The sequence below is a fragment of the Dufourea novaeangliae genome, unplaced genomic scaffold (assembly GCF_001272555.1).
Source record: "Dufourea novaeangliae isolate 0120121106 unplaced genomic scaffold, ASM127255v1 scaffold39, whole genome shotgun sequence".
Classification (NCBI taxonomy): Eukaryota; Metazoa; Arthropoda; class Insecta; order Hymenoptera; family Halictidae; genus Dufourea; species Dufourea novaeangliae.
Window position 1 is genome coordinate 1,002,696 of NW_015373918.1, and position 22,854 is coordinate 1,025,549.

The 22,854-nt window shown below is 42.9% G+C and overlaps 1 protein-coding gene across 1 annotated transcript; it reads left to right on the plus strand.

Moving 5' to 3' along the window:
- The first annotated feature begins 6,356 nt into the window (after positions 1 to 6,356).
- LOC107194361 (dopamine D2-like receptor) lies at positions 6,357 to 20,903 on the plus strand. The gene is made up of 8 exons (XM_015583978.1): positions 6,357 to 6,366; positions 6,432 to 6,523; positions 8,236 to 8,366; positions 10,970 to 11,222; positions 13,166 to 13,266; positions 18,163 to 18,339; positions 20,082 to 20,554; positions 20,695 to 20,903. The coding sequence occupies exons 1-8, from the start codon at positions 6,357 to 6,359 to the stop codon at positions 20,901 to 20,903; spliced, it is 1,446 nt and encodes a 481-aa protein (XP_015439464.1).
- The last annotated feature ends 1,951 nt before the right edge of the window (positions 20,904 to 22,854 follow it).

Below are 22,854 nucleotides of genomic sequence, written 5' to 3' on the forward strand. Positions count from 1 at the left end.
ATAAATTCAATTCACTCCTTACGTGCTATTCAACAGAATCTCATAAGAAATACATGTACGTATGAATTAATATCGTTTATAATTCTCGTATTAGGTAGTAGTAATACTGAATATAGTGTTGATAAAAACGCTGTTTAGTGGGACAGTGAATGACAACGCCGTCACTATTCCTTGCCAATTATCCGCGCAGTTTGCTAATAGCTAATTCAGTAATGGTTCCGCGGTGGGAATAGGATTTTATGGGAATCGAGTTAGTTTTTAATCGCAATAAAGCACAAACGTGGTCGAACAGGACGTCCAATCAGCGCTGGTATCGATCTTGTCATTAAATTCCGCGCGAACGCCCACTGTTTTTTTTTTTTCACCTCCGCCCGAAAAATGTCGGTGAGTTCATTTTCGAAACGAGCGTCACGAGCCATAACCGCTCGCAGCTGTTCCCCACTCCGAACGGGGATGAAAATAAAGTGATTCGTTAAAATTCGTGGATTCGGGCCGACTCTCAGAATTAATGTCGAGCGGTACGGAGAACGACGTTTTCCATTATTTCACCGTGTTCCTCCGCAGCGAGCAGTCTGAAACCGACACGAACAGAAGAAACAACCCGACGAGGAGCGAATTTCCGGCACGCCGGCTACGTGTTCCGTACGACTACTGATACCATTGTCTCCATTAACATTGTATCGCTTCGATGCCCACGGAAAGTCGATCGAACAGTTCGGACTGGATGGAGATTCAGAATGGACCTCAATGAAAGTTAACAACGACATTGTCGATCTCGAACTCTCCAGACAACGCGGCCTCCGGCGATGTCGAGTATTTGTGGCCACGTGTAATGCCCTTAATGTCCCCTGCAACCTGCACTGCGTATGCACGACCGGCAGATCTGCATTATATACGACCGTCGACTAGATTATACGAAGTGCATTAAAGCGAGTGCAGGCTGAGATGCAAGTTGCTACGGTGGCAATTCACTTTTCCCCCGGTCGCCGGAGTCACGGGACGGGTATTCGAGACACCAGTTTTGGATTCCGCTGAATATTGATTCGGTCGAATTAATGGAATCCTCGAAATACCCGCCACAATCGCTAATTAATCTCCCGCATTGATGTTTCACTGAAATAACGGTGTCACATCCTAGACAGCCGGATTGTCGCGAACCTCTGCTGTCTATTGTGCCTATTATTCTCTTTTTCGGCGATTAATGGAGCTAATGAGCCAAGCGTGATGGTCGAAGTATAAGCAGAAATTTATCAATCCATTATTAATATAATACAACGGAGGATTAACTTTTCCAATCTGTGTTCTTCTATATACAATAAGTCTCAAACTATAGAAGAATTATTGTTGGGTTACTGCAAATCGTCGAGGGTAATTGAGAATATAATTCCATCTAGTAGCATGGAGACTGCATGAGGGTCGAGGGATGTGAAATTTACCAGCCAGCCCTTGCCACAGAATGTCCATAAAGTAAACATTATCCGACATTGTCCCAACCCCTGACAGAGTTTTGAGAGTCTTGCTCTGCTCTGCTCCTAAATTATCTACACGCACACGTAGGAACGCGATCCATAATTCAGAGCAACGGCAAACCAATGAGCGGAAGTGTAGAGCTGCGAGAGGACTGGGGAGAAGGATTGATAGCGGCGTTGTTCCTTCACTGTTTCCCTTAGCATCTGCCCGCAAGGTCGTTGGAATAATTTAAGGTCGACTTGTCCCATTCCCCCTGCATCTAATTATAGACCTCTATAGAACGGCTATAAACGATTATGCGCGTATCACGAGGAGGCTTACATCGACCGGAAGTGTCGCTTTACCTTGGCCTTTGCCTGGCTCCTATCAAGGTATCGTCATCCAAAGGGCCACCCAATTTCGGCGGAAGTTCTAGCTCCGATATCGATATTCCAGTGACATCCTAAATACCTCGAAGTTAATCTCCTCTGGATGGAAACTACTAACAATTTCCATATAGCAAGGTTCTAACAACTCCTCACTCACTCTATCCAAACATAACCAATTCTACGAAAAGGCTACTGTTGGCATAAATTAGGTCCACATATCTCCATCAACAACTTAACAGGTCAAGATGACAAATTTCGAGATTCAGCTCACCTAACAGTACCAATATCGGTGGAATCACAATTGGGTTCAACCAGAATTTTCACCAGAAATATTTAATACAAATTACCAAACCCAGAAGCTTCGAGGCTGTTCTCTTTTTATTAGAAACGCAGTAGACAACCTTGTTGCTCGTTATTCACGATTAATTATCCCGCGCAGTTCGCGCGTTAGGAAATAGCTCCTCGAGCGAGACGCGCGCGGCCGCGTGTCTATTTCGAAAGCGCGTCGATGTGAATCCCCTCTTGACAAGGGAGAAGCGTTACCGAGCAACGCGCAGCAGAGTCATGGCTCATTTAACCCGGCGCTGATGGGGAGAGAGAGAGAACCAGCTGAAGGGTTTCAGGTACGAGGGCAGGGGCTAAAATAAGGCACCGGCTGGAAGATGCAGAACAGACTTCCTTCTCGACTGGCCGCGAGCGGGCGTCGTGTCCCGTCGTTCCCTGCAATTTGTTTCTCAACGGAATTATTAATTCTGCTCGTAACGTGCGCCGGGAATAAAGCAAATCTGAAAGTGCCCAAGACTGGTCCGCTCGCGACACAGCTGGTCAACGTATGTTTCTTGCGTAACGACGCGAAACAGTGGCGAGTAACATTCGACCGTAATTAATTACACGTCTACGAAATATACTGAGCCAAAGACTCGTTCGAATTTCTAACATAAAACATTATTAACAGACTTTATTAATGAATTGTTTATGTTATAAATACGAATCCATAAATGTTGCTGATTTGCTCATTTATTGATTTCCTCGTTTATTCATTTGCTCATTTACTCGCTCACTCATTTATCCATTCGATCATTCAATCAATGTTCCAATCAATCACTCGATGAATTATTTTATAAATATGTGGCGGCAGTAGGTCCTGCATTCGTCACTAGAGGTCTGCCGAGTTAACGCCTTTCCCACAACTACCCGAATCCTTCCTTGTTTGTATACGTATACGTCCCTATCCGACCATTGAATATTCCCGCATCGAAAGTAAAGTCTGCTAGGTAGCCTTAGTAACTATTCCACTAGCAGACCCAGGACGAAACGATCCCTCTCTTTTCCTCTTCACGCCTCTAGCCATCACCGCCGCTATAAATAATTCGATCATTTGTTCAATTAATCAATCATTCAGTTATTTATTCATTTATTCGTTTAATCGATCGTTCAATCATTCCATCATTTAATCGTTGATTTCTGATTTTCTTGTCAGAATCTAAACTGTTTGTATCGTGTTAATAAATTACCACTGTTAATAAACACCATTTAATCGAGGCTATTATGGGAACAATGCTGTTTACGTCCAGCTGTTCAAACCATCCCTTTATTCAATTTATATTATGGGTAGTTTGGGTTCTTATGGCCCCGGAGCACCCATTAACAGTGTACCCATCGACAAAGTGTTAAGACGTGTAACGATCGCCCGGGTGAATAACGAGTTCTTGCACAAAGTACACGTTGTTCCCGGGTACGCTATAATAATCTACGCTTAGCAGCTTGAGGGTTGGGGGCGGGCTTCAGCCGTAGGGCTGAAACGTGTTGGAACAAATTTTGCATATTTCCCGTTATAAACGATAAGGACAACAACGGAGGCGCAGCGTTGGCCGGATAACAAGGCTGTGCTCAAAACAGACGGAAAAGACTGCCGCGTGTCCCTCTTAAATTACTTCGTCCCAAATACTTCATTGGTATTTTGGCAGTTGCTCAACCAGGACGTGGCACAACGATGCTCGTCGGTATTCAGACCATGTTGGGTTTTAGGATCTGGGATTTAACACGCACCAGCCTTGTAATTAACGACGTGTACGAAAGTTACAGCGAAGAGGGTTCAAACAACCACGAAACTTTAATGAAACGAACACTTTTATCAGCGAGGAAGAACCTACAGGAATAAGAAACCTTTATTTCGTGAAAATTGGACTCGACGGTGATCCACCAGTCTTGTGAAGAAAATAACATAGCCAATACACCTTCGTTGGAATTTTCGGTTCACTTTTCTTTGACCCAACGCGTGTACCAAAGACGAAATTCCTTCTGATATCTTACACCTTAATCAGAATACTTCAGCGGACGATGCGTATTCACAGGTCGATTTGATTGAAGGACCGCCAAAGGGAAGTGAATTTTATTTCCTCGATTCAGACACCTGGGTATTCATACTTCAATGTACTCGACGTTCATCGAATTAATATTTTCTGCGTCAATAATTCTGTGTTCTTCTTGCTCGCGTGCCTGCGCCACCCCCTGTCGCTTGTTCCTTTGAGAGTTCAAAGTGACAGCATTCCCAGCGTTTAATGACATCTCCAGGGGAAACTGGAAGGGTATGGCCGAGGCAATCCGTGAGATAAAAGAAGACCGTCGCGTCGGTACGATCGAACGAGGCCGACGACAAACGCGAAACGTCCCTCGGGATTTTATGAGACGAGATTTCTTTTGTCGAAAGAAACGCGCTTTCTCCTTGACTGGGCCGAATTCGTCGCTCGTTCTTACCTAACGATCGATCCAGGCTACGTAATTAAACATTATGACTAAGGCAAATCTGTTACCACGATACACAATCATAATCGCTTAAATTCGGTCGGCAACAGCTAACGGGACTAATTACAAAGTTCCCGGTAATTGCCACAACCGTGCCATAATTTGTTTCGACAAACGTCACGTCGCTCAAGGCGGAGGAAATTGCACGTGGAAAACGCATGCGTTTCGCGACAGGTCAGCCGTGAATGGTCCTCTCTCGTGCAGTGAAATTCTAGCTCACTTTTTTACGACCGCAACAATGCTCTCTGCCGGGAACTAAGTGGTTGACATTAAATCTTTATACGAAACGTTGACGACATTTTTGTTGGCGAGAAGCGTATTTCTTGAAAATTAGTGTAACAGGCGGAATTCAAGCTATGGTTAGCATCTGGGCCATTGAATCCAGAATATTGCAATATATTCTTGTATACACTGCGTGACATAACTATAAAACCACCCTAAAATCTTCAATTCTTATGTATTCGTGTCGAAAAATAATGTTTCTCCAGAAAACGGTAGATTATATTCCCTAGAAAGCAAATTAGTTTGTTTTTATTTTAACCAGAATACACAAGGATAGAAAATTTTAGGGTAATTTTATAGTTATGCCACGCAGTGTAGTTTGCAAAGAGAACAGAATGTGTTAATCAAACTGTAAAAACATTAATCTCGTATCGTGAAATAACTTGTTCGTATTAGAATTATGCTCGGGAGGAATTACAAAGAAACAAAAGAAACAGGCACAAAATTTGGTTAACCTGTCAATGGCAGAATATGAAAAGGATTTGGATAAAATTGAAAAGGTTTTGAATATTTTGAATAATTTATATGGGATCGTTTAATACAGAACCAGTTCAGCAAAAAATAGCGCACTGAAAAAGGCTTTCGGACCCTGTCCTCATTGTTAAGGTCATATTTTTCATTTTATGGGACGAAAAGTTCATTTTTTATTTTCTGGGCTGCAAAACTGTGCGAACGCTCGTTGCAGCGTGCACATATTCGCGGTTGCGTTCAGAACGCGTTGCGTATCTCCACGGCCGTATGTTAAACGACAGAAGGAGCAACATTGTATCGTGCGCACGTCGTATATTCGTATGACGTTACGACGTCATAAAGTATCGATAGACCGATCATGTTGCACAGCTGGGTCGTACGTACGCGAAATAACGGGCTCGATCGATAAGGGCCGTTAGTTGAGCTCACCGGTAACGCAACTTAATACTATTCGCTAATGCGCCGCGCAAGTAATCGCGATGCATATTGCGGAACGTGATCGATAATGACCGGATTGAACGAACTGCTGGTTACATCGAATACCCTCAACGGAGAATCCCGTAGAATGGAACGTTTGTCCTCCATCCTCTGATTCATGGTCATACCGTGTGTAAAATGAAGAACATTTAGAGCTTGAAAAAAGGTGTCTTCGTTCACATCTGTACAGTATTTTTCAATTAACTATTAATATTGACGGTCTTATACAAATTATGATAACAATTGCATTTACACAGATCAAATTGACAGAATTGAGTATAAAAAAATTTACTTTCATGATGTAAGGCTCGTTCTCTTTCGTCCTTTATTTATTGTCGAATGAGCTTGTATTAGGGGTCGTTGAAATTTTCTAGACATCCTCCATTCTACTAGGATTAAAACAAGTATAGCATGTCATTTAAAAAAAGTGAACGTGACCGTAAATGAAAACCGTGAAGTTGTTCTCCATTTATCCAATCCTAAATGAACCAAGGTATTAGCCACCTTGTGTACAGTTACACGTTCTGTAACCTAATCACATAAATTACGCCACAACAGTTATTCACAAGTATCCAAATTTGCGTAAAAATTGCGAGTCTATCGACGAGCTGTCCATACCTGATGTAGACCGATCTTCCGGTCAAAGCAAGGTAAAATTTTCTCCGCATTGAGGTAAACCGTCGCTGAGCAGCATCTCAAAGAAGAGTGCATTTCTTGGTGTGGCCTACGGTTACAGAAATTTCGTCGATCCGCGGTACGAATACCGAGTGATCCAATTGAAAGGGGAATAGCTGCGGTACCGAGGAGCACCGTCAAAGAAATCGGAGCTCGTTCGAAGCCGTTGACTCTAACAGAAAATAGAGGCTAGCCATGTGTTCGTAAGCGCGTTTCGACTTGGTCCGAATTTCGTACGCTGGGCACGCGGTTGTCTCCGAATAAATCACGGGTTCGTTCGTTCTGGCCACTTTACAGAGATCGTGGGTCCATGGATAGCTTCGCTTTCGCGAATAAAAGGGTAGATGAAGATGCGGTGGATTCTGCTCGGACGCCGTGGGAAGAGATAAAAGAACGGGATAAGACGAACGGAATGCAAAAGAGGAAAAAGATAAAGCTCTAGTCTTGATTCGAACTGTACGCCCTTTGATTCGCAGAGTAGGCACTTGAAACGCCTTTTTCCTGAGCCGGAATGGTTCTCGAGGACACTTGGGCAACGATTCAGGTGGTGCGGTCGAGGAGCAAGAAGAGGGAGGGAATTACTGGGCGAAGTCAAGAGAAACAATTGGTCTCAAACGTGCTCTTGGAATAACGTCGTTCGACTGTAGATTATTAATCTCATTTCTGGAATGAACGAAGGAGAAATGCTTTATGATAAAAACTATTTCTGACAAGGAGAGGTCCACAGGTGTAATGCTGAGTTTTTATTGAAGTTTAGCACAGTCATAGAGTTTGGAATTGTGAAGCCAATTATATTTGTTTGAGTTGTATATGAGTTTATGGGATATTTAATTTCTGCTCGGATGGTAGAACACGAAAGAACGTAATTTTATATAAAAATAAAACGAAAATATAGAATAAAATGATGCTACATTTTCAAGATAATAAATTTTCGAAACTCGTGTTGACAATAAGTAGAAACTGAATGTAATAAACAGATGCATTAACCAAGGCGTTTTCATTTGTACGCGCATCCAACAAATTTTCAAATTCAATTATCTTGAAAACGTAACATTGTACAACAACATTTTATTCTACATTTTCGGTTTATTATTACATGTAAAATCATATCCTTCCACGTTGTACCACCAGTTCCGAAATACCTTGCATACAGGCTACAATTTTAACATTAAATATCTCGGAAATGAATGACCACATGTGACTGAAACAAATATTATTGGTTCCAAAATACCAAGATTTATCACCGTGCTAGACCTCATTGCAAAGCCAGCGTTACACCTGGGGATCTCTTATTGTCAGTGAAGTGAGGGAACATAATTATAGGAAAAACTACAAATATGGCTCTAACAATGAGAACGGAATTTTGAAAATTCAAATATGCACAATATTGCTAAGTCTCTGAGAAAGTAATTCTCAAGTGAATACGTAACATAATCTGAACTCAATTATAAACAGACTGAAGATATTCAGTAGATTGACCCCGTATTCCTTCAGACCGAACAACGCGAGGCTGTTCCATCGAACATACTGATAATTCCGCTCGGTTTACACACGTTCCAGGTAATTTGAACGGAGCCCCGGTTGAATCGGAGCCCATTGAGTCGCGTCCAAACGATATCCCGTCCCATTGTAATGAAAGTTAATTCGGCCATCCGTTAATCGGTGTGTCCGAGTTTAATCTTCACAGTTTGCCCCGTTCATTTTCCAGGTAAACGGATCGTGGAGCCTGCCGGGCTTTGTCTGCGACTTTTACATCGCGATGGACGTCACGTGCAGCACCAGTTCCATCTTCAACCTCGTAGCAATCTCGATAGACAGGTGAGCTACCACGTGATTCTTTTTATTTCACGGTAACCCAAGGTTCGCCTCTCTCTGTGACGCTTTAATCACCGTGCGTTCCAACGCCTCTCTGTTTTTTTCGGATCCAGAAACGATCAACCGTTCCGGAACACGTGAAAGGGAATAACAATTGTAATTGGTTGGACAAAAAAACCCTGGTGACAAAGGGAATACATCGCGCGTGCCGAGCTCGTGTTACCGTTCGCTAAAGGGGGAGAATTCGCAGCAGATTATCGTCGATGAAGAAAAAAAACACAGAGAGGAAGGAAACTCGAAAAACGAAGGGAAAAGGGGGTGGCTGATTTAACCGGTTTACGTGACACGAATAACAGGACAGAGAGAGGTGGGTGGGGTTAAGGTTGCCTTTCGCGGCGGTCGAAATGAGTACGGAGTTGAAAGCGGCGCCGCGCAATTTCTGTAAATCAAATTCTGCCGAAACCTCGAACTAAATAGCCACGTTCAAGCTAAATAAAGGGGGAGAGTCGGAACGATTTCGTGTTTCCTGTTGTCCGTGAAAATTCGCCGCCACTGTGCACCTTCGTTTCCGCGAATTCACCCAGATTTTATGGAATGTTTGTACAGGGTGTCCTATAAGTGGCGGTAGAATCGGGTATGGGGCGATTTTACGTAAAAGATAAAGTCGAAAGTATACAAAAAAAAAGGTTTCCACATGATACATCGTTTTCCAAAATTCGCACTCTGATTGGTCAGGGTGTTTCGTTAATATCTCCTTAACAAAGCCTCGGAGAACATTTTCGCTAAGGAAAAAGTTGCTTCAAATCACCTCAGACATTACTTCTTTCAAAGACTTAGACCAATTTTGGGACACCCTGTATACGTACATTCGACGTCCAGCGTACACGATAAAAGCAATATGAATCACACGACCACGTTCTTCTTTTCCTTTTTACCATCCCTGCGAACTGCATTAAACGCGAAACCATAAATTTCGATCGGTATATACACGGAGACTGAATGTAACTTCGCGATCGTGGTGTCGGTCCCGAGACCCTCCGAATCCGTGGACGCAATTGGTCGGAAACGGAACGGACGAGTGACTAATACCATGGTTCCGCGGATCCGCATGTTAAAATATGCACGCCCCGGTGCGGAAAAATGACTGCACTCTATTAAGGACATTTCCCTCCTACAGCCTTAAACCCACGGGGATCCGGATCTTACTGACGCGTATTATACGTTTTTCCAGTAAATCCCCACGAGCACGCGTTAATTTAACGATTTAATTAATCAGAGCTTCTTTTCTGGTCCCTTCTCTATGGGAATAATCCCTGGTTTTCTTGCCCTTTTACTTTTTTCGGGACGCAGCCATGAATATTCTCACCGCTGCAATGGGAACAACGTATTAGCGGAAGTAAATGTCTGTAGTTTCGTGTCTTGGGCAAAAAGTGGATAATATTTTACATTTTTCTGAATAGAAAAAGGTGCACGTTATTGTGCTTTACAGTTGACATTCGGTTATTGCACGAATTTCTAGAAATGATGCAGTAAATGAGTAATGATTGTATGTTCACTTGCACGACGTAGCTAAATATAGGGTGGGCTGGATGTACGTACTTTTTGATCGCCATACCATGTCTGGTATTTTTAGATTATATCAAAAAAAGTTATTCACAACAGTTATTCAATATTGAAACATTTTATTTTAGACAGTATCATATACACCGTACTTTCTGTGGTGAAAAATATGCGAGTTAAACGCGATACCGTACGTATCAGTTCTTTCCTTGGTGGACGACAGAGTGGGGTGCGCGCACGTGTATGAAACGACGTTCCTAAGATACAATAAACTGGGCTACACTAAACGAATGTCTACTGTATTTGTCACCGTAGGTGTATCGATCTTAAGTTCACCTTTGTCATGCAATTTAATTGATAAAGATATTTCTACTAAAAAGGAATAAAGGAATATTCTATAATAGCTCTTGCAACACTTACGTCTTAGATATTCTAGACGCGAATAATAAATTTCTTGGATTTAAATTTATTGTAACTGATAAAGACTGTAAAGTCTGTCACTTCGGCAGATTTGTACATTCTTCTGGACGACGCATAGTGGTACAGAACGCCGATTTAGGAGTTCAGAAGCTCAATTTGGGTGTAAAAATGGGAATTTCGGAACCAAACTTGGTAAGCATATATTTAATGTTCATATTTATTAAAAACATACAAAATTAATAAGTACTATTCTTTAATAATAATTTTTTTATAAACAAAATGAAAACTTCTCCGTTTCACGAAGTTACCATTGTCAATCACAAGTTTTCTTTAAAAAAATTATTATTGAAAAGCATTACTTATTAATTTTATATATTTTTTAATAGATATAAACATTGAAATTAAACTTCTGAACTCCTAAATAGGCGTTCTGTACCATTGTGCGACGTGTTAAAGCTGCAGACAGGAAGCTCTAAATTACAAGAAAATACAAAAGCCACGGAATTTATGTATCTTTCGACCCACGACACGAAACTACCCCTTTAGTCAGACGGGCCGATGCAAACGTGTAACTCGACGTCGATCAGACAAGGGGACCGTTAGGACGAAACGAATTTGAATTTCAGATACATCGCGGTGACCCAGCCGATAAAGTACGCGAAGCACAAGAACAATAGAAGAGTGTGGCTCACGATACTGTTGGTCTGGGCGATATCGGCCGCGATCGGCAGCCCAATTGTTCTCGGTCTGAATAACACCCCTGACCGAATACCGGACCAATGCCTCTTCTACAATGCGGACTTTATCATCTACTCGAGCCTATCCAGCTTCTACATACCCTGCATCATCATGGTGTTTCTGTACTATAACATATTCAAGGTAACAGTTGTTAAGAGAGTAATTAAACCGTACACTGTTCCTTCTCTATAAACGCACTCTGATGGTCTCGTTATAACCTCATCGTTGACCCTGCCATATTACAGGATTTGTTAACAGTAGGCGGGACTCGACTACTGATGATGAGAGAGTTATAAACAGAAATTAGTAGTCAGCCAATGAAACGAGAGAATCATGATTACAAACGCTTTAAACGTGCGTTACTAGTTCCCAATGGCATAGTTATAGCGAGGGAATACTGTATATGAAACTCCGTAGCGCGAGAATTACGAGTTGAAAGTCTTCCTGGATAGTCGTACAATATCAGACACGGAACGACACACATTCGGAACTCTCTGGCATAGTGCTTGTAATATTCCAGCGTGCCAAATTATGCGGGTGTAATTTTAACGCCAGATGGAACGAAGTGTACCGTGGGTCTGCTGGGTTTTGCGATTACGTTGCGGTTAATCGTAAACACGTGTCGTTCTACGTTTTATGTCGGACAAATTTCCGTGGACCATTTTGTTCTCGTGATCTTTATGAATTTTTCTCAAACAGAAATAAGGCTTCTTTTAGTTTGAAATAGTCAAGAAGGTAAAAGAGTGTTGTACGATTCTACCGTAGAATATCGTAAAAACGGTCGACGGTTCGTAACGTGAAACTGTATTCTTGCTCCTTTCCTCGCCATCAAATCCCGTTTCTTTATGTCATCACCCCCGGTATAGAAAGTTATCGAATTACAAGGAATTCTCATTCGAACGACAGAGCGACCTTACGCTCGGTTCGCAAGGAATCATACGATCGTTACTGGATCGTTGGTACAACTTGACCGTTTTCTTTTCCCCGTGGTATGGCCACACCGTCGTAAAAGTATAGTGGCGGCGGTTTAACGTCGGGAAAACCGGGAACGGGTATCCTTCGAAACATCGATGTAAAAGTATGAAATATCATTCCTTTATATGCAGCCCCGTAACACGCCCGCGGAAGGAAGAGTTTCTCATAATGCACCGGTCGCTTGCTGCGGAATTTTCAAATATACCTTCGAAAGGGGAAATATTTCTTATCGTGAATCGCGATAAATTCTTTCGCTTTGATATGCGTGACGAGAATTAAGTAGATCGCAAGCAATATCTGGTGGCTTACACTCGTGTTATAGAGCACTTTAACAAAATATTCCTTATAAACGCAATCGAATTCTTCGGATCATGTTAGAAATATCAATGAGTCCCTTGAAAAAAATATTTGTTTGTTAAATAGAGTATGATAATTTATTTCAACAGATTCGTAAGTGAGCTGTACTTCAATTTCGCCCAATTATTTTCTTTATTACATTATTGTTTATATTTAAAATTTTGATTACATTTCAACTATATTATGCAAGGAAAGTTATTACCATAATTACAATTTCACCATTATCATAAGGACCGAATTTGTTGGTCGTATTCATGGCAGGTTTCCCCAACTGAACGGTATCAAGTATGATCCAACACAGCTGAACTTAAAATGAGTAAAACTTTACATGAATATAACTTGGTGGATAGTAACAATATAAACGGGTCCATTCATATTGCATATTCTATGAACTGTTGAATAACATTTTCAATTTTCTCCGAGTAAAATATTATATAAATTCTTTCCATTCAGTGTCCAACGAATGAATGATTCATTGTTTATTCATGACTCATTATTTTTTATTTAACGACACATTCCATCTATTTTTCACTATAATGATCCTATGTATCCTTATTAAGACGTTTCAAATCTCAAGAAAATATGACCCCAATGCATTAAAATGATCGATATTCATGGGTACAGATTGTACCACGGTCCGATGCCAATGTACACTCGATAATGGGTGTCGAACGTGTTATCCGACACGCAGGAGAATTTATTTCGCGGTGCTGATTTATCTTGAACCAGCGATTTCAATTTCACGTTTCCAGGCGTTGCGGAACAGGGCGAGGAAAGCCAGGGCCAACCGGAAGCCGAACATGGGCGACATTAAACCCGGCAGTATAATCGAGAACATCGCGCATACCCGCAGGTGAGACGACACTTCCCTCCTCCGTGACCGATAATGGTCGCGTTACCACGTTCTTCTCGAATTCACGAAGAATTTTCTAGGAATTCCTTCAGAAGCAGACGCCGAGGTTAAGGGAGAAAATGAATGGAAATTCTTTCGTCGGGTTTCAGAAATTTCTCGAGAATTGCTACCGTTTTCCGCGAATAAAAATGTCTTCGACGCCGTCTAATATCAGTGAAGGCGAAATTATTGATTCGATATATCGTGCGAAATCGTATAAAGTTCGAAAATGCCTCGGTGAAAGAGAATCAAAGCCAACACTTCGTTGACTGTTGAAAGGAATTTGATTGACCGATTGCATGCTGTATTATTACGTTGTTTCAAATGAACTGGTGGATTTTATTAATTGTTATGATTTTTTGAAGGAAAACCGTTGACAACAAAATAAAATTAAAGTGTACATTTGGTTGTCTGTGAAACCAATTTCCATCGAGTCCATTGTCCATCAGTTTACGTGCAACAATCTAAGTTACATTGTCGATTGTAAGTTTGGAAGCAGTAGATTCCTAGCATTCCATAAATTATACTAAAACATACAGTTCTTTCCATACATACATTTGTTCGTTCTAATTTTTCATAATCTCCACCCTACAAGCATCGTGTAGTCTTGCACGAATAATAAAACTTATCAGCATCAAAAGTACAACTGCACAGATAATTTTAGCCCAACTATCACCCTAAATCGTACTGTCCATTATCATAAATGTTACCACTCGAAAACAGCTTCCAACCTTTCACTCAACAATAACCAAAATATACGCACGTTACCCTTCCATGTTCACAATTGCACGAATCTCCGGAGCATGAAATTAGAAACCCCTTTTCCATCGAACAACGACCGAAGAATCATTCAAGCACGGAAACACGCGACGAAGTCGGAAGACACCGCGCCCGTCGCGATCCCGTCCGCAATATCTCAACAGGAAGCTACATACCTACGCGCTAGGAGCCAATTTTCAATTTCCACGCTGGAAGGAAGCGCGGCGCGAAGCCAGAGATCAAAGTGCTCTTTAAGCGCGATAAATTCACTCGCGGATCCAGTGAGTCGTGTGGGTACACGCGACCCGCTCGAAGACGTACGGTCTTCATTCCGAATGTGTCGCGTGCACAAGGAGACCGCCATTTTTTTTCAATTTTCGCCCGTATAACTCTTGCATTCCAACGAGGCGATTTCTCACGGAGATTGGCGTCCCGTGGAGAGGGAGGATATGTCGGCCGAAGTAGGAAAGACGCCGTGCGCGTAGAAAAGAAAGTCGTCGGGCAGGTGGAGGAAAAAGGAGGGGTGGGTGGTGGCTAAGGGGGTTGGAAAGGATAAGGCGAGGTTAAGCTCCGAGCATCTCCGGATAATACGCTTTTCTTCGCGCGAGAACGGGGGCTTCATTTCCGTTGTCCCGGGGTCGGCGTACTTGCCTTGAATAGCCAACTACTTCGCCTTCGATTTAATTGCCGGCTTTTGTGCCTGGCCGTTCGCCCGAGTGTCGTACGTTTGTTCATCGACGACGGGAACTATGGAGTCTCCCGACGGTGGTTCTCGCCGGTCGAGTCGAAGGCACGTAGACTTGTTCGTCCTGTGAAGATGATTTAATGTCCACTTTCGAGGCCCCACATTCTTTTTCGTCGTGGGAAGGGAATAAATAGCGTTCTTGTCGGGCCACCTGGACCGGAGGGAAGGTTACAGCTTAAGAGATTCTTCCTTTGATCCGGTAATGACGCGTATAAAGTAACGAGGATATACGAATGACAGAAGAGGCGAAAAGTCACTGGGTGGAAGTGTGTATAGGGTGTCTTAAGATTGTACTACATAATGTATTAACTGGTAGAGACTACTGGAGGATATAGATGTATATTGGTGAATGAACTCTTTCGGAAATATTTCGAGTCTTTGATTGTTTAGGTAATTTTTATTGATACGTATACACTGTTGGTAATATTATGAGGTCATATTATTTAGATGATGATATTTAACGAAATATAACATTCGCAATAACACTTGATTGTAGATAGTACCTAAACTTTTCTGATTCCGCGAGGAAATTCCAGTAGTCTAAATAGTTTGTATTTAGGAGTTTCAGATACGATGTACAGTAATGAATCGTAGCATTTCAGAAGCAGTTTGCGTTTTCTGGCACCGCAGATACAAAGTTTGGATTTCCATTTCTGAGCCAAATTTCACTAGTTTCTAATCCGCACAAGGTGTCTCCTCTATCAGAGCGATATCGACTAGGCCGAGCGATATTCACGATGGTATTCTGGCTCCCTAATTATTATTTATAGGTCGGTTCCTGACTGCCACGGTTACGAAGTAGGATGTACAAACACCGACGATAAATTAGACTTAGCTGTTCGTAGGAACGGTCACATTTTGGCTGTGCGACCGCGTCTTTTCCCCTGGGTCCGATGTATTCAACATAATCTCGGACCTGCGTCATCCTCCACAAATTCTCCCTGCTCTTTTGTCCCCTCATATGCTGCAACATCAATAACTCTGGTGTATTAAAAAACGACGCGTTGCTCCTATTACGCTCCACGAAGAAATATTATGATATATCGTGAACTGAGCGAAAATGGCGGAAGTAATCCCTTCATTGTTACAATAACTTCAGGTGTATTACCGAAATACCGTATTACACTTTTGTCGTATCATATTAAATCTTGAATATCCTTGTGAATAAATTTTCTATCTAGCAGAAGTTAAGTGAATATCTGATACATCTATTAAAGTATCTAAGAAATATTCTGATATACAGGGTGTCGCAGTTAAGTGTGATTCCCCGAATATCTTTTCTTAATTGTGAAAAACACTTTCTTAATTTCAGAATTAAAAAAGATATTCGAGGGTCATACTTAAATGGGACACTCTGTATATATTGAAAGTGTCCCCTCCTCCTGTACAATGTACTCCCCAAATTCCTTGTATAATGTTCCCAGAGCACATCTTCAAAAAATTTCTCGATAAATAGAGATAACTTGAGTGATCGATTTCGATTCCTGAACGAAATCGTTACACCCTGTAAAGCCATATCGGAACGGTCCGCGTTAAATAGTCGAAGCTGTGTTATGCTCGCAGATAAGGATAATGCTTTCAGATATTAACCTCGCCGGGTGCAAAGTTACCGTCGAAATTTCCCGAGCATCCGAAACTTCGCAGTTTGTTTTCGTTGTTGCCGGCCGCAACTTTCGAAAACAGAATTATTAATTATTTTCACGGGCTCGTATCGAGCGTGTGTCGAGTGGTACGCTTGAAAATTTACGATCCGTTCGTACTCGAGGAGCTCTCAATCCGTGAGTTACAGCCCGATCCGGTTTAGTGCGATCATTTTACCCTGGTTCAGTGTTAGTAGAACAATCCCAGTCTTTCTTTTGTGAATACCGTTTGAACACCTCCTCTATCTCTCTTTGTTAAACGAGACATCCAAATGAAAAAAAACACACTTTAACTGGAATCCTCCTAGGTTATTTGCATTTCATAAAATCCAGAGAACTTTTCATACGATTGAACGCTGTATATAATCCACTTACCTAATGTAGTTATCATTATGTACACAACTGAATCTCGATTATTGCAAACCTTACCTGAACAAATAGAGAATAACCGAGGAATGCAGTGTTTGATTTAGCTTCTTGATCCAAATCGACATCGAAATGAATTATGCAGATTGCACATATGTAATATAAAATCTCTATTCTCCTCTGTTTTTTGAAGTTCACCGCACTGTACGCAGTTTGGCAAATAACGAAAGGAGATTGTATTTGGCCTCAATTTTCCACCATCCAACGGTTTATCGGGATCAGCTGCGCCGATTCCAGTAGTAGCCGTTTCGCCTATCCAACCTGTAACGTCAGTTACATACATACCTGTAATCCGATCACGGATATACCGCGTACGGCTGCCAATGTCCACATTATCCGGATAATACGACAATCGAAATTCGTACATAATATACACACGCGTCTTGCGACGATTTTATCGGCTACGAACCTAGGAGTCTCTGCGTTGAACGCGACGGGCCTGCGTTCCCATTGGCGGAATTACCCTGGGGACCCAAGCCCTTACATCGGGTCAATCTCGATAATCCCAATAATGTCTCAATCCATCGAACTCTCACGGTGAAATTCCCGTTGACTCCCATCGGGGAAGAGTTAAAGCCCCGAATGTTCTTTGTGGACCGTTTGCGTTATTTATCTTCATGACAGTGAATCATTAGGTTGCTGAATCATAGTCCCATGAAGATCAATAACGTCGCGGTGATAGAAGTTTCTTTATTTATGGATGTGAGCAGTTCACGTGCACTCCCGTTGCCATTGTACTAAACGACTCAAACGTTCAAACAATAATTATAAATAATCATTCGATCCAATCAGTTCTCACAATTGTTTTGTAAAGTTCGACTACAGAATTAAACAATACAGAATCTCCTTCCAAGCAATGAGCAATTAATGTTTGCCCAAAGTTAAGATTTTTAGAACAACAAACTACATACCTAAATCTGTATTTCATTGTCGACAATGCACAGTATCTGTTGAACCTTCCTTCGACAAACAACTCCCTTTAAGAATGTATGGCCAAGTCCTCCGCGTCACAAGTCGAGCTCCGTCAACAGCAAACCTTCCATTCCTTCGTCCAACAGAATCACGCATCAGGATGTTAATTCAACGAAGTAGCAGCCGGGTTCTTTATTCGAGGATTCGCGAAAGCGCGCGGTCGTGATCGCTTTTGTGCATGATAGATTAATTTTCTGCCCCCTTTGCCGGATTAACGCCGCGCGACGCCCGAGGTATACTAAAAGCATGCTAAGTGTAGAGGCTTTTTTTTAGACGCTTTTGACTAAGATCACGTAGTGGGTATTGTGTGGCAAGGTTCGCGGAGACCGCGCTTGGGGCGGCTGCCCTGGTTGCTCCGGGGATGGAGGAGCCGACGAACACAGCGTCCGGTAGCAACGAGGACGAGGACGAGACACCGCTCGATCCCGTCGTGGTCATCTCGAACGACAGGAGCACCGAGTTCTTTTTGGCGACGGTCGTCGAGGAAGCAGCGTAAGAGTCCAATAAACTTCACGGTCGCCCAGCGGCCGAGACGAACGTTCGCGACGGTCCTAAAGCTACTGTTTTTCAATCTCGTTCACCCCTCGAGTAACGCTCGACGGTCCCGTTTCCACGGGTGGCCAGCCATGAAACTGCTGTGTCCACGATTTAAACGTTTCGCTGGTCACCGAAACGGCTGTATCTGGTCGAAATTACGGGCTAGGTGAAATAGTACATTACACGAAGATCATTCTATTGATTCTAGGAATTTGTACTGAGTGCTTTTAATTCGATGGCACGTAATATATGTTCACGATATACTGGGTGGCGATAATAGAGACATATTATGTATTAGCAAGTGTTAGGGAAAGTTGTTAGACAATGACCACATTTTTTTACTGTTCTTTTAACTATACTTCGTGGAATTTACGAGATACCAGGAAGATGATCTGATGATACATACGATGGTGAAAAAGGTGTTTGGCTAACGAAACTATTTCTGAAATTTAGTGCTAGCAGAGGGTATAATATTTTACGAAGTCATACCAGAGACTAGCATTTTAGTCTTGACGGTAATACCAGGAAGCTTTTGTCATTTTTATCTATCTCTGACGGATAGTTTACAATTCCCTCTCCTATAAATGTTGAATGTAGTATTGTCAATACGTTCCTCTGAGGCAAATATTTAAAAAATAAATCTTAGTCGGGGTTTTTTTAGTACCGCCGTTCGAAACCAAGAGCCGGTACATCTTTTATTGTGATCCGCTGATTCATTGGCGTAAAGAATTATTCGCAAGCACAGTCGATAAAAATAGAAACCGGACCGCCGATAAACCAGTCCACTGTGAAATCGATTCGTTTGTTTGTCGACTGTCCACTGGTCCAGCAACTCGGAGTGGTCACCGTATCGATTCGCTACAGAAGATGCAGCCCAGGAGATCGCTCCCTTCAGGGGGAGAAGGGCAGAAAGGAGTATCCTTCACAGTTCAAATATTAATATAATACGTACAAATAAAAACCGGTAATAGAGTACATAATAAAACGGGAAATTGAAGTAACAAGTAAATTCACATTGGGACAAACAACAGCTTCATCACAGCCTTATCATAGCAGTCTCGTGGATACGTGTGCTAAGTTTACCCTGCTGGATCTAATTAAATACAACCTGAATTACCTTGTCCAATAACAAACTTGTTCTTTCAAATTCTTGTAAATTCATTCAAAGGCAATAAAATTACCAGAAAGTCTAGTACAAAAAAATCAATCATCCGGTCTTCCCCGTTTAACAGTTCAAATCTACGGTACCACACATTTTCCACTCTACTAACTTCAAATCCGTCACAAAGGCCTAACTACAGTAACCGCCTCACGGAAATCCGTAGTTCAATAGTAATTACAGAATCCACTGGTTAATCACGAGGCCGAGATACGTGGTTCGCACACATGGAAACCGCGTTGTACCAGCTGATATCTTCCAGAGTCCCATCGCGTCGACGAACCAGCAAGACTGGTCACGTAGAATGCTTTGTCATGGATGTCGTACACTTTAAGCGTTACTGTACGATCCAATCATTTTCCCGGTGCCTCGTTTGGAAAGTCGTTACGTGGAGGAATCGTATCTACGAGAAACGTTCTCCGCGAGGGACTCCACCAACGTTCGTCTCGGTGGTCATCGGGGACCGGTTCAGCTCGCTAGGTACCTTGTCTGGGGTGTAAAATCGCCCCGTGTATTGCCACTGATACACGAATTGCAGTTATCGTTTCAGTGCAGTGGCGCACGCTCAGCTCGGCGGAACGCAGAACGCGCGAAAGGATTCGGGCTACGATGCAGCTGCGAGCAGCATGGCGATCCACGAAACCCTCGAGACGAACTCCAGTCCGAGCCCGAATCCGCGTATCACCTCGGCGCCGTCTTCCTCGACCTCGTCATCGCCGCCGCCGAAGGGGGCGACCCCAAGTTCCAGTTCGTTGCCGAAGAAGAACGGCGCCGAGGCGAGCAAGCAGGAGCTAAAAAGGCTGAAGAGCGCGGGTTCCCTATTACCCCTTCAGCTTGGACGTACGCAAAGTGTCATGTCCGGCTCGTCCACCTGTAAAAAGGACAAGAGGAACGCAGCGGCCGGGTCCAGGTTCACGATATACAAGGCGAACAAGGCGAGCAAGAAGAAAAGGGAAAAGAGCTCTGCAAAGAAGGAACGCAAGGCGACTAAAACGCTGGCCATAGTTTTGGGTATGTATACCTGGCTACTTTTGGCTAATTTGCAACACAGGACAGTTATCGCGCTCGAATTGTCTTGAGCTGTTCGTTAGTGTTTGTCCTTCAATTTCTTGAAGACGCGAGAGCGATGTTACCGTCGGTAACGATTCCAGGCGTCTTCCTAATCTGTTGGCTGCCGTTCTTCACCTGCAACATCATGGACGCGCTTTGCACCAAGCTCGAGGCGACCTGTCAGCCGGGTGTCACGGCGTTCATCGTGACCTCCTGGCTAGGGTACATGAACAGCTTCGTGAATCCTGTAATCTACACTGTGTTCAATCCCGAATTTCGCAAAGCTTTCCACAAGCTCCTCAGCTTTTAAACAAGCGACGCCGGTCTACGGTCGCGTTTGTCTTGGGGAGAGGAGGAACAACGAGGCATTGGACAATCGAGCAGCTCAACGTGTGCTCCGTCAGAAGGTATACAACACTTTCCATGAACTTTCTTCAATAGTTAATTAAATGGCAATCTACTTTGCGTGGCAAGTTGTCGTTTATTTCACTATAAACTCTTGTTTCATATGAATATATTTCAATACAGTAAATCATCGTTGAGTGTTCGAAGGCTCCTCAGCACTGAGTGTTCAGACGTTATCCCCACTATTAATCCCCTGTGAAACCAGTCAAGTGCTCAGTGGTGAGGATGGCGTCTGAAGACTAACTGCCGAAGACTCCTCGAACACTCATGGATGATTTGCTATAGATGATACAGCTTTCTATAAGATTAGATGATTATTTTCAAAATTACAGGACCGATCGGAATACGTGTAAATAATTAAATGTCGCTATTTTCGCCTGTTGTTCGCCAGAAAACCAGATCACCAGTAATACTCCCTGCGCGCTCGCATCTACCTGTCACGCGTCACTGTTCGAGTTCCCGACGATGTCAAACCGGAGGTAGCGTGCATCGATGTTAGACCCGAATTACAAAATGAATGTTGTAGACTAATTAGCCCGCTAAAGGAGCGCCACGGTGTTAGTCGCGCGACGAAACGAAACGTCGAAGCTCGGAAATCGTTTGAAACGAATAAGAAAAGGTGTGAGAGAACGTCCAAGCTGAAAGGTTAATTGGAACGCATGCAGACCGCGCTGTGTAGATATACTTCGTTGGTTATTTAATATGCCGTGGCAGTATTACTGTAGCTCGTAAGGTATAGCAATATTTTTTGGCTGAACGCAAAAGAACCGAGGGTACTCGCTATATTTATATTGGCGTCTGCTCGAAAAAGGTCTCCTTCGTGACGCGTACGAACCCGCACCACCCTATTATCCGTCTCGACAGAACGAATATCAACGGACGAGGTCCCTCCACCTTCCCTTCGCCACGATCTCTTCATGAATTTTGTCAATGGTAAAGAGGACCCAGAGCTCCGTTTTGTCGATCTTCCGGAACTCGCACGAAGGAGGAACTAAAGTCTCACTTATCGAACACGTCCGACGCACACCGTACCGTTTGAACTTTCGACCGTTCGAATCTTTCTCCTCGTTTAACACTCCACCAGTCGGCGACCACCGCAGTCCAAGTTTCTTATTTACAGAATCGCCCTGATTCGAACCTTCCTCGATATTTCATTCTTTGGATCTCACACTGTCCGCGAATTTTTTTGCTTGAACCCTTCCGGTGCTAGTTGCAAGATCCTATCACCTCTGTAATACTAAAAACGGAAACATTTCATGAGCTTCTTCCTTCGCTGGTTTATTTACCCCACTATTCATTTGACAAATGCACCGAAATACGAACCCTTCACTTCCATATCAATTAAATTGATACGCTTCGATCAAAATACAGCAAATCGTCGACGGAGGTTTTAAGGCTTCTCTGCACTAAACATTAAATACTTCATAAACTAATGGCCATATGCAGCCGAAAGAAATATCATTGGCTTACCAATTCCAAGCTGTATCACTGTGCTAAACCTCATTAAAAAGTCAGCATCACACCAAGGGACCTGTTCAATGCCAAGGAGCATTCAAACACTCATCGAGTATTTACTGTATTCAGTGAAATGAACAGGCCGGAAGGGTTAACAGAAAATTCTGTCATACATATCGAAGTTCTTCTCTCCTCCTCTATATTCTGTCCATCACTTCCGCGTTACGCGGCCACCCCCCTCCCCCCACGATGAAAATTGATCTAGCGTCTATCTGCTAACCGCTCCGAGCGTTCCCGTTCACCGTCGACGGGAAACGAAAATCCATACGCGAAAGGCGTCCGCTCTTTCTTGCCTGTGTGCCAACCCGGATGAAATCTCCTCGCGAAGATAAACACTTTAA